This window comes from Diplotaxodon limnothrissa, linkage group LG6 (assembly GCF_057381915.1).
Source record: "Diplotaxodon limnothrissa isolate DT_005_m linkage group LG6, D_limnothrissa_male_GT1.1, whole genome shotgun sequence".
NCBI lineage: Eukaryota > Metazoa > Chordata > Actinopteri > Cichliformes > Cichlidae > Diplotaxodon > Diplotaxodon limnothrissa.
Window position 1 is genome coordinate 13,349,822 of NC_140601.1, and position 13,480 is coordinate 13,363,301.

Sequence of the window (13,480 nt, forward strand, 5' to 3'; positions counted from 1 at the left end):
GTGGAAGGAATAGGTGAGAGTCTGGGAGAGAGATGGAGGAGTGTGTCTGTGAGAGAGGGTGGAGGAAAGGCGGGAGGGAGGGAGAGGCAGAGAGTTAGAGGATAAATGAGAGAGCAGCGCTGGCTCAGCCACAACGCCTCACTGCCAGACGAAGGAAGGAGTCCAGGAAACACACACATACACACACGCACACACACATACGCGCACAGTTCAGACCAGCTGTTTCCAGGAGCACCTCCTGCAGCCTGAGCTGGATGTTTGGACTTGATGCGTCTTTGCATGGATGCATCTGGATTTATCTACTAACCTGTGGCAGTGTCTTAGACTTCAGAGGGAACATTCGTGATTTTTTTCTCTTCTTTTCTTTTTAAACAAACACTACAGAGCGACTGCACAACCTGTAACACCATGCTGTGCAGCTGCTCTTGTTAGAATGACTGCTGTGAACAGTTTGGACTGTGTGTGAGAGCCGGCCAGAGTTTCTGTTAGTGTGTGTGTGTGTGTGTGTGTGCGGTGTGTGAATGTGTATGCATCAGGATGAGTGTTCCCATGTTGAAAATTGGAGCGGTGCTCAGCACCATGGCTATGGTAACTAACTGGATGTCCCAGACCTTACCGTCGCTGGTTGGACTCAATGGAACCATCATCTCCTCAGAGGGCACGCATGAACGGATCGTCAGCGTACGTATTCATATTCATATGACTAAACACGCACGCATACACGCTGCATCTGTGCACTTCCAGAACTTCGTCTTCATCAAACGATAGAGACGCGTTTTTGTTGTCACTTGAGTTGTGATTTTCAGCAGCACCTTTACATACTTCTCTTTTCTACACAGCAACATCCACTTTCAGTAAATATAATGACATAAGCTCTCCTTTGTGACATGATCTGTAATTATTCCAAGATAAATGTCTGCTTATTCACTGTAGAAGAAAAAAAGCCCCAGCTTCTAAGATATCTACGATGACGGGGGAAGTAAGTCAGATTCAATTATCAAGATCTTCGGGGATATTTTAGCCTGCATGCAGCAGATATTTGATCTGTTCACTGGTGCAGAAAAGACATGAAAGAAGGTAGAGGAGGAAAAAAAAGCGCTCACAAGATCAGAGTCAGAGCACAATTAGAAAATACACTACAGCAGGTGGCACAACTGAAGAATAAATAGCACTAATGAATAAATAAATAAGCTTTTATGAGTCATAAAGAACACATGTACAGTATGCACACACACACACTGCTACACCCACAGACCGGTAATAGGATTGCTCTTTCTCAGACTTACTGGGGTGATATTTCTCCTAGGGAAGGCTGACTCACCCAATGGGACAGCCGGTGATTTGTTGCCCTAGCAACCCCCCTGGCAACCCGAGACATGGGGGATCACTGCACGCACCCTGGTTTCTTCACCCCGTATGCGTATCCTGTCCGTGCATTGCAGTTTGTGTGCGTTTGTGCGCACACTCAGGGTTTGCATGATTTACCTTTCTGGCACCTCGCATCTGCTGCGTGGTGGCACTTTGCAAGTTCAGCAAAGTGCATGTAGTCTCATGCAAGCAGGTGCCCACACACACACACACACACACACAGAGACCGTGGCTGAAGCAGATGGAGATGTTAGATGGGCAGTGTTGCTACTGCAATAGTTGACAGACAGTTTCTAAATGGGAAATGTCTGAAATCTGGCTGTTGTGTCTCTGTAATCCAGCTTAATTGCACATAAATTTAATTGTTAGCTACATCACTTTCGCCAAAGTGTTTATTTATTTATTTATTTTTTGCCAATTGTGCTTCCCCGGAGTCTTATCAAATGAACTCAAATGCTCTTTAATCAGCACTACTTGTCAGGTTCCAAATGTGCTTCAACTTTGCTGAATTAATTTTAAACTGCATGGTAATTAAAACATAAATTGTATTAAAAGGTTTTTCTTTTTGTTTCTTAAGATAAGGGCTGCTAATGAATTGGTGCTTTGTTCAGCTTACATACTGAGTAACAGAAGCATTTCAATGGATTCTTTATTGTTTTAAGCAGCTGTTGTAACTATTCACTATCCTCTGACTCTTTAGCATTTAGTTTAAGCTTGATTGAGTTTTTATTGGTCATTTTTAAACTGTTCTATTCATTTATTTACCCATTTAGCCTGTTGCCACAACACATTTCAGTTGTTGGCCTTTTACTTTTTGCTACATAATATTATTATATTGAGATTAATGTTGCAGCGTTTCTGTTGCTAACCTGTTTTGCCATGCTCAGTCAGAGCATTCAGTGTTTATGTGTTACTGCTGACTTACTATGCATATTTTTCTTATGTCATAAGAGCATATGACTTTTAAAAAAGAAGGCTTCTATACAGTCTATTCATTGCAGTGCTAGTCTGGGTAAACACACTCTAAGCTACATGGTGTCAGTAAGACTTTCTGATTTTTCTCTTATATAGGATGTTACACACATTTTTCTGAGTTGCGTACGTCCTCCTGTCTCCTCAGCCTCTTATCAACAATTTGTCAACTGCAGAAATGCGGCTCTGTTTGCTCTGCGCTCTCTGTATTTGCTCTGATCACAATCAGTCGAGCTGCCTGTGTAGATTTTTATCATTTTTCCCTCGTGTGAAATGAGCCCCGAGGTGCCATATGTCCTCTGTTTAATTACATCGAGCAGGAGGCACAGCCGATGCTCATACATTCAGCTCATTCACATCTTCCTCTTTTTAAACCTCAACGCTCGCGTCATCAGCTCCATTGTGAACATTGTGAAGGTTACCCCTCTGAACCCAGCTGATAGATTTATCAGATGTTTCCCTCCAGGCCACCACGGTCCCCCCTCCATATTTCCCTCTCGTGCCTTCATCCTCTCGGCAGCCTCCTTCTCTCATCCTCCCCCTCTGCCATTATTCTTTTTCAGGGTTTTTAGGGCAGCTCAGTGCGACAGGCTGTGAGTGTCAGATCAAACTCAGCCGTTCCTTTACATTGTTCTAAAGTGTTATCACTAAGTAGGTCAAGCTGCAGACCTGGATAAACCTCACAGTAATGAGCTCGTGATTTAGCGTCTTCTGTGTTTTTGTCTTTATGGTTTTTAACTTCCTCTGCTGTTACTTGCTTCCAAATGGTTAGCCCTCTGGGAACAATCGGTGTCGCCTCAACCTAATGAGTCCCAAATAACCCAAAACATAAAAAAAGGGTCTGATTATATAACAGCTTAGACTGTATTTTTCAAGTGCTAATAATTGCCTGTCCACTCCTCTGTGCTGCAGTTTTTAAAATCACCTCAGCAGGTTGGATTTGTGCCATTCTTTAGGCTACAAAAGGTTAAAAATAGGATTCCCCTGTGGTGAGGCAAATAATAACTTTTTTTTTTATTTTCCTACTGTCTGAATAACAAAAAGCAAAACGTACATACTATTACACCAGCAGGAGTGCTGACATTTAAATAGCTGCAAATGTACAGCGTACAAACAGAGTTGTAAAGGAGCCACACCGTGTGCGAATTCTAGCATTTAAGAGGCTTAAATGCTAGAATTCGCACACGGTGTGCCTCTTAAGCCCTTTCAATTAAATCTCTGTTTTGTTTGTTCTTCGTATCACGATGGAGACTCTCTGATCTGAAACCCATTGTTTGATTCATGAATTAATACTTTTTTGTCTTAAACCAAAGCCCCTCTGATTTCGTCCCCCACTCCCCAAATCAATACCAAGGACTGCCATTAATAATAAGCACAAACGTTGTTTTTCTTTTTGAACATTAAAATCTCTATTCGACCGCTGGCCTCGTCTTTGAAGAGCACCTGATTGTGGATTATCAACACTAATCTTCTGACCCTGTGCTTTTTTTCTTTTTCACTTTAATCAAATATTCAATTAATAACTGGATTTTAGATCCTCATGGGTAGATTCAAGTGGTGCATGTTAAAATAAATATTGATTTTGAAGTGATTTTTTAAAGGATGTCATAAATGCAGGCTCCAGAATCCTTTCATGTTGAACATGCAGACTGACCCACAGTGATTTGATTAGTTATTGAACTTGGGCCTGGTTAAACATAGACTGTTTAGAACTGTGAGATGTGTAGTGAGAGGACCCAAATGCAAGATGCAGGGAGGCAGTGTTCCAATAATCAAATCAAATCAAATCAAATCACTTTTTATTGTCACATCACATGTGCAGGCACACTGGCACAGCACATGCGAGTGAAATTCTTGTGTGCGAGCCCCACAAGCAACAGAGATGTGCAAACACAACAACACAAACGAGCAAAATACAAGAATGGCCAACCTGAAACTAATAAATATATGTACAATATATAATAGTGTATGCATTTCTGGATGTGTATACTAAATATTTTCCTACGTGTGTGTGTGTGTGTGTGTGTGTGTGTGTGTGTGTGTGTGTGTGTGTGTGTGTGTGTATACACATTTTTACAAATTAAATAGTAAAAAAATAAAATAAAATAATAATAATAATAATAAAATATATAAAATATACAGAGTTGAATATGTGCAAAACAAGTGGCATTTATATACAGTGTGGAGTGCATAATGTTGAAGTTCCAGTAGTGAAGCTGAGGTGTCTATGACGTGTTCAGCAGTCTGATGGCCTGATGGAAAAAGCTGTCTCTCAGTCTGCTGGTACGGGACCGGATGCTGCAGAACCTCCTTCCTGATGGAAGCAGTCTGAACAGTTTATGGCTGGGGTGACTGGAGTCCTTGATGATCCTCCCCGCTTTCCTCAGGCAGCGCTTCCTGTAGATGTCTTGGAGGGAGGGAAGCTCACCTCCAATTATCCGTTCAGAGCACCGCACTACTCGCTGGAGAGCTTTGCAGTTGTAGGCGGTGCTCTCAATGGCACAGCGATAGAAGGTCCTGAGGATGCGGGGGCTCATGCCGAATCTTTTCAGTCTCCTGAGAAAGAAGAGGCGCTGCTGCGCCTTCTTCACTGTTTTGTTTGTGTGTACTGACCACGTAAGATCCTCAGCCAGGTGTACGCCAAGGAACCGGAAGCTGCTCACTCTCTCCACAGCAGCGCCGTTGATGGTGATGGGGGTGTGTACTTCTCTGCACCTCCGGAAGTCCACTATCAACTCCTTTGTCTTTGCGACGTTGAGGGTGAGATGGTTGTCTTGACACCAGTGGGTCAGGGCGCTGACCTCCTCCCTGTAAGCCGTCTCATCACCGTTGGTGATAAGACCCACCACTGTAGTGTCGTCCGCAAACTTCACAATGATGTTGGAGCTGTTAGTGGCTGTGCAGTCGTAGGTGTAGAGTGAGTACAGGAGAGGGCTCAGTACACACCCCTGTGGAGCACCAGTGTTCAGTGTGATGGGGGATGAGGTGATGCTGCCCAGTCTGACCACCTGGCGTCTGTCAGACAGGAAGCTAAGGATCCAGCTGCAGAGGGAGCTGCTCAGTCCTAGATCCTGCAGTTTCCTGTCCAGCTTCGAGGGAACGATGGTATTGAATGCTGAGCTGTAATCTACAAACAGCATCCTCACATACGTGTCTCTCTTCTCCAGGTGTGACAGGGCAGTGTGTAGTGTCAGGGCTATGGCATCATCAGTGGACCTGTTGTGGCGGTATGCAAACTGTAGAGGGTCCAGTGAGTCGGGTAGTGCAGAGCAGATGAAGTCCCTGACCAGCTTCTCGAAGCATTTGCTTACGATGGGGGTCAGGGCTACAGGTCGCCAGTCGTTCAATGAGGAGATGGTGGAGGATTTGGGTACAGGGACGACGGTGGCCATTTTGAAGCAGGCTGGGACTACAGACAGAGAGAGGGAAAGGTTGAAGATGTGCGTGAACACTCCAGCCAGCTGAGCCGCGCATGACCTGAGGACGCGGCCGGGAATCCCGTCCGGACCAGTAGCTTTGCGTGCGTTCACCTTCCTGAAGCACTTCCGCACATCCTCCTCAGACACAGTGTGCGCACTGACGTCATCCGCGGTGCGCACACTGTCCGGTCTCATGGTGTTCGCTGTGTCGAATCTAGCGTAGAATACGTTTAGATCCTCACACAGAGAGGCCGTGGTCTGCGGTGTGCTGGTTTTCCCTCTAAAGTCTGTGATCGTGTTTAGTCCCTGCCACATACTCCGAGGGTTGTCAAACTGTTGTTCCACCCTGTCCCTGTACTCACGTTTGGCTGCTTTGATCGTCTTCCGGAGTTGGTAATGTGCGTGTTTGTAGTCCGATGTGTTCGTGGAGGCAAAGGCGGTGTTCCGTGCCGCGCGAACATCTCCGTTAATCCAGGGTTTTTGATTTGGGAAGGATTTGACTGTTCTGGATGGGACGACATCTTCCACGCATTTCCTGATAAATCCACAGACTGAGTCTGTGTATTCATCAATGTCTCTGGCGGCCACGTGAAACATTTCCCAGTCCGCGTGATCAAAACAGTCCCGCAGCGCAGACTCCGATTGGTCCGTCCAACAGTGCACCGCCCTCCGGGTTGGAGCTTCCTGTTTCAGCTTCTGCCTGTAGGCGGGCAGGAGCAGGATGGAGCAGTGATCTGATTGGCCGAATGGGGCGCGGGGGAGGGCTTTGTACGCATCCCGGAAAGAGGTGTAACAGTGGTCGAGTTGCCGGTTTCCACGTGTGTTGAAAAGGATGTGTTGATGGAGTTTTGGTGAGACTTTCTTCAGGTTTCCCTTATTAAAGTCTCCGGCTGTGATAAACGCTGCCTCTGGGTGTGCGGTTTCCTCGCTGCTGATCGCGCTGTACAGTTCCCTGAGTGCACGGTCAGTGTCGGCTTGTGGGGGAATGTAAACAGCCGTAATGATCACTGCTGTAAATTCCCTCGGTAGCCAGAATGGCCAGCACTTAATCATCAGGTACTCCAGGTCCGGTGAGCAGAAGGATTTGACCGGGTGCACGTTCGCATAATCACACCAGCTGTTGTTGATCATGAAACACACACCACCGCCTCTGCTTTTCCCAGTAAGATCCTGTGACCTGTCCGCGCGGTGCACAGAGAACCCCAGCAGTTGTATTGCGGAGTCCGGTACTTTGTCCGATAGCCAGGTTTCTGTGAGGCAGATCACGCAGCAGTCCCGCATCTCTCGCTGGAATGAGATCCGTGCCCGAAGCTTGCACAGCTTGTTCTCCAGAGACTGCATATTAGCCAGTAATAAACTGGGTAACGGTGGTCTGTTAGTGCGCCGTCTCAGTCGAACCAGAACGCCAGATCTTCTCCCTCTGCGTCGGCGTTTGCGGCCTCCAGGGCCAGAGAACAAAGGCGTCTCAGGTGAGATGAATGGGGGGTCTGCAAACGGAGCGTCCGTGTTGCAAAACTTGAACTCCGGAAAGTTATAAGAAAGACCGTCTTTTATGTCCAGTAAGGTTTGTCGGTCGTACACAAGGAGACAAGTGCTGCTCGTGAAAAAATAAAGGAAAAGTAAAATTAAACACAGAAGAAAGCCGTTGCTTGGGGGAGCTCGCGACGAGGCTGCCATACTCGGCGCCATCTTGATCACGTGATAACAAAAGGCGAGCTGTTCATTTAGGCTGTAGCGAGAGCCAAGAAACTAAATAGCAGAATTCCAAAAACAAGGCAACAACATGGGAACACAGAGAGAAGGTACGACTACAGGCAGCTCAACAAAAGACCAAGGGGATGCGGGACAAGTTATACACAGAAGGCTAATCAAGGCAGGGAGTAATATCAGCTGTACAATCAGCTAGATGAGGACAGATGGGAAGTAAAAGCAACTGTAAAACACAAGAGGCAAAGGATTACCAAAGTAAAGCAGGAAATGAAGAATAGACAAAAGAACACACTGGATATGTATAAGCTTGACAGAAGCAAATATGAAACATTAACCAGAAGTAAAACATGACAAGTACTTAATGCTCAGAAAGCTCAGGAATCAATGAAAATCAGATCCTAAAAGCTGAGATGTCAAACTCATTTTACACTGTGGACCACATGCAGCCCACTTTGAGTGGACCAAACTCGTGAAGCTCTCCTCTCTGTCAGTGCAAAGACATTTTATTACACATTTAGTCCCTGAAACACTTTAATATAAGGAAATGAAGTGCAGTTGAAACAATGCGTCTCAGTTTTTCTTCATGATGAAGAAATGATGCTGAAGTCTGTCGTCACTAATCTTTGGCCTTAGATTTTAAGACATACATGTGTAAAATTAAAGAAAAAGTCCTGTTAGCTCCTGTAATTATAAAACTGAACATTTTTGTTAAATGACAGAATGTCTTTCTATCAAAGATTAAAAAAAAACCCCCAATAACTTTCTGTCATTTATTTACTTTGGTGTGTATCAGTGGCCACGAGCGACATTTTTATTAGTAGGAAAAGCTCTAAAATCTACAAAAATATCATTAAAATCCCCAAATGTATGCTTTCCTTTACACTTTACAGTGCTGTCCCATGGGCCAGACTGGAGTCTTCAGCAGGCCTCAGGCCTCATGTTTGACACCCCTGTCCTAATAACATTAAAGAACAGGACAAATCCTGTCATATTATAATTTCTTGCTGGAATCTCGTGGTACGGTTAAATAATACGTTTATACTTACTGGCTAAACAAGAGCTGAACATGACCTTATATCTGTGTGTGTGTTTGTACCAGGCTTGTTTCACACATTAGCTTGCTGAGGTGCTATCTATTAATAGCCAACTCGTACTACTAACTGTTGTTGAAGCCAGTCTTGATTTCAGTCAGATTTGCTTTATTAAGTGATCCACAGAGCAGATAAAAGTACTTGTTCATATCCATAGGGAAGAAAATCTGCTAACACAGCTTTTCTCCTTTTTTATCAGCTTACCTGAAACTACTGAATCAACAAAATGGCATTGATCTCTCCCCCACCTCTACAACAGCCAAACCACACACTACTACAGTGTTTCCTGTTTCCCTGCTGTTAGCTTTGTGACAGCGTTGTTTAGCTAATTCAATTTTTATGTTTTCTTAATGTAAAAAAGAGAATTTTCCTCATACACAAAAGAAAGTTCAATCCTGCAGTTTATCACAAACCTGACATAGTCTTTACTCACCAGGACGGTTATGAAAAATTGTAACAGGAGAAATAACTTGTAACTATAGTTAGATAAATGTAGTGGGGTAAAAAAAAAAAAAGCACTATAAAAGCAATATTTTCGTTTGACTGTTAAGTAGAAATTGAAAGCTCAGTGAAAAACGCCCACTCCATTGCAGCAGGAGGACCTATAATAGGCACTTAAGGACAGTACTGGAGTCGACGTATTTCTGCAGCTGATAGTTTATAAGAATTGTGAACGTAATGAAAGCCGATAACCACTTTAGATGAAAAAATGAGCATTTTGTTGTCCATGTGAATGAACACACAGGTGCTTTTCCTTGGATGAGCTAATGTCATTTAGCGGTTCAGCCATTTTTATGATGAGATTCATTCTTAATAACTTGGAACACCACGTTTCCTGCTGCGTTGCTCTGCAGCAGTGGGTCATCCATCGTCATATTCACGCTCTCAATACAGGCAGAACAGACAACAATTGTACATACTACTATAAAACAATGACTAAAAATACCTTGGGCTTCATGTCGCCCCCGCTAAGGGAAAAAACTGCAAAAACTCTCATTTGTTCATTTGAGTAATGGCTGCTACAGCAAAGCTATTTTTAACTTTTGTTGTTTTACATTTTGGGAACAGAAGCGTTCGACCAGAAGGAAGAAACTGGAACTGTCTGGTGTGCAGGGATGCTGTGTTTAACCAGTCAGCCTGTTAGACCACTTAACAGTTTGATTGAGTGAGTTTGTGTTATTTACAGATAAGAATCCAAACCACGACAACAAAGAAAAGGATAAAACAGATTCAATAAAAGCAGGATAAAATGAAATCATCGTGGTTTTATCAGTGCGGAAACAAGAAAGCCTTCTCAAACATGGGAGTCGCTGGGGCCCCTTCTTGCACACAGCTTCACAGTTTGCTTTAAAATCAAGCTTCGGATCAACAACTATTCAAAGGCATTAACATTAAACACACTCCACAATCTGACCTTTAATAAAAGTAGCTTTGTGTTTAGGAGGGCTTTTCCTAAAATCAGTAATTGTGTATTTAATCTTAGACGTGTTCAGCTGTTTATGAGTCCTCACTGAGATAATAAGACAAAGCTCCTTGTGTTTGTTACCTTCCAATTACGTGTTGCCAACAAGGAAGTTGCAGAGTGCCCTCTGGTGGACACACTATGCAGCCTCAACACTCGTAACATGGTTAAAATATTTTTTCCACCTCAATTTCTTACCTTTTAAATTTTCATTATCAGTCCCGACTCCCAACCAATATATTGATCAGGCTCTGATTTGTGTTATCAAAATCATTTGTACTAGCTACTGTTTCCAAGGTGTCCAGAATATTATCTAAAAGAAAGTCAGGCTTAATTGGATTTATCAAATCTATCAAAAACATTTTCCCTCAGTCACTGTGATCACTGTTGAGGGTGTTATGAATGATTTTACCTTGAATCACATGCTTCAATAACGGCTTCGCTTAAGAATGAATACATTTCCTACCTCCCATTTACAGTATGTGCTCAAAGATAAAAGTAGGCATACATATAAACAGATCATGGGAGATGTGCATTCATCATTTGGAAAAAAACCCCCTCATATTTTGGTGTAAAGGTAGAAATAAAGATAAGAGGAGTTACCGCTCTGTGCTTTTTTCTTTTTCTATTTTTTAGGAGAATGTAGTCTCTATTAAATCTCCGTTTCGTAGCCTTTGTAGGGTTTTTCATGTATTTTTTATTTTCAGCCAACACACTTCTTTTCAGCGTCTCAGTCTTATTCAGGTCAGACTGCAGTCATCAGGGCTGAACAGATATTTTCCTTTTATGTCATTATCGTCGTAGCCAGCACGTAAATCTCTGCGTGATCTCACCATGATGCATCTCGTGATTTCAGCGTCTTTTTATGTTTGTCAAACGGAGATTGTGCGCTTTCTGTGTTTTCATTGGGCTCGACTTCACCAGAGACATCCATGTCCAATTCTGAATTTCTCATTTGTTGCTAAAATTAGCTGTGACGTCTCCCACATGTCTGTGTCCAGGAAAGCTAGCAGCATTACTGGAGAGTTTCCACTCTCTGCCTCCACGGACGGAACTGCTGTTCTCTCTGGCAGAAAGTCACCGACTCCCCAGAGCTCCCACAAATCTGCACAAAAGATGATTTCTACCCTGCAAACAGTCCACACCAGTGCACAACCAAACATCTATGAGCAACCACTTAATCTCTAAAAACTTCAATCATCAACTTAAATTTTAATCACTGATATTTGCTTTCTGTTTTGTTGTATTATTATTATGCAATGTCAAAGCATACGAGTGAGTTCATAGCACTGAAGCTTTTCGCTTTAATCTCTAAATGTAGCATCCGGTTTTCAGATTCCTCTAAAAACCCTTTTTAAGCTAAATTTAAATCAAACTGACAAAGCAGAAATAAATAACCACCAATACCTGAACCTCTGCTTTTTCTCTCTCTTTTTCTTCTTTGTTTCTTGCTGTTTTCACAGTTGAAGAACAAAATGTGTCTCTCAAAGATATTCGACATTCACAAGACCGTGAATGTTGAACATCATCACCCTACATTCATCAACAACTTCAAATGAATGTCAATGTTGCTCCATCCATCTCTGGATGTTCATTGTTTTACCAATAAGTTTCCTGCATTAGTGCATTTACACATTTGTTTCCTGCTACCTGGCTGTAGCATGCAGACCAAAAAGGCATTTTAACCATAAATCATTTAATCCCTCCCAGTTTGATTTGATGGTTTCAAATGTCAAACCTGTGCATTGTTAAATGTCAGTTTTACACATTTTAACTTGGTTTCCATTGTGGTTAATCTAATCTGAGCCAGACGTTTTAGAGTCTTTTTACTGACAAAAACAGTCCCATGGCCTGCGTGTCACAGAAGCATAAAGTAGTTAAGCCAAGGAGCAATGGTGAGGTGTTTATTTGGTAATGGAAATAGTTGTACTCCAGCTTGTTGTGTACATCATCTGCTCTGCTAATAGGTGATGAATTTGTTTGTTGTTCTGTTTTGCTTTCTGTGCTTTCCTCTGCTCACCCTCTCGTCTGGTAATGTGTTATCCCGCAGTGACTTCATTAACACCGGGCGTGTTTGTGTGCAGGGGCTGTACCCGGGCTCAGAGGAAGGCTGGCAGGTTTACAGCACGGCCTCGGATCCCGACGGCAGGTGCATGTGCACGGTGGTCGCCCCGGCACGGAACCTCTGTAAACGAGACCCTCGGAGTCGACAGCTACGCTCGCTGACCGAGCAGGTGCGTGTGCATTTGTGAGTGTTCGTCTCGCGCCTTGACCTTTCAGTGGTCAGCATTGACATGCGGCACGGGGCAGAGGCGGTGTACTGGAATGAAAATATTCACTGGACTGTCTCTTTGTTTTGACACTTGCAGAAACACACATGAACAGACACACACGGGCTTCGCTGACAGATGTATTCCTGATACATCAGTAGCCAAATCCTCTGTAGACTGCCAGTCATTCAGCATGCCAAAAGAGTTTAAACTCAAAGAAACGCTGACAGATGGGTGGGAAAGAAACACTTTGTTCTGTGTTGTGGGTGCAGCTCAGCATACGACCATACAAGCGTGTAACTGCTTGTGTGTGTGTACATGTGTACGGGGCTATTCAGTTCATGCCTGTGTCCTAAGAGAGGGTAATAAAAGTGATTTGTGACAGAAATTGATGAATTATTGAACGGCATCAAGTAAGCAAACATTTCTGAATGCATTCGCTATTCTCAGCCTCGCACACGACGGCACGTTTTCTCACCAACGCTGTAGTAAACCGGAGCACACCAATGGCAATATCACAAAGATTACTACTCTTTTTGTCCTACACTGGTGCTGTTACATCCTGTTCTCGCTTCACACAAAACGAGAGAGAAATGAGAAAAAGGTAGATGAACACTATCAGAAATAACTCCCTCTTCTCTCCTCGCTCTGCTCTTGTTGAGAGTCTTTTGTATTTATGAATCTTAATCAGCTCAGCATGTCTGTGGAAGTGACACCTAGATCCCGCTGTGAGTTTGTGTGCGGTGGTATGAGCGCTTATTTTTTATTTTTCTATTTTTTTTGCTTGTCTGGCCTCCACAGAACGTGTTGTACAGGAGATGTGTGGGCGGGTTTGTTTGTTTGTTTGTTTGCATATCACTCCTGAATATCTGGAAATATCTGGGTCATTTTTATAGTAGATTTTTTTAAACACTTGTTTTTCATTCAACATTAAAAGAGATTTCAAGTGTGTGGTACACCCTCTGCCTGGTTAATGAGACGGGGCGTGAGTGGGGGTTGTTTTTTAGAGCAGGACACGAAAGGAGAGGGACTTCTGTTTAAATGGACCTAATGAGATCTAAGAGAGGGGAACAGGGGGTCTGCAAACTGTGTCTTTGTATCATATTGTTGAGCAGTGAATGGGGGATGTTAAACCCGAAGCATGAACTGCTTTTAATTTACAAAGCATATTTTCCTCACACTCTTTTA

General features: G+C 43.3%; 1 protein-coding gene across 1 annotated transcript in view; it reads left to right on the forward strand.

Moving 5' to 3' along the window:
* Nucleotides 1-535: 535 nt before the first annotated feature.
* LOC146630245 (noelin-2-like) overlaps nt 536-13,480 on the forward strand; it is a 41,515-nt gene continuing 28,570 nt past the window's right edge. The window contains exons 1-2 of the mRNA XM_085355690.1: nt 536-681; nt 12,107-12,256. Coding sequence (XP_085211816.1) covers nt 538-681; nt 12,107-12,256 — 294 coding nt within the window. The 5' untranslated portion in view covers nt 536-537. The remainder of the gene's footprint in view (nt 682-12,106; nt 12,257-13,480) is intronic.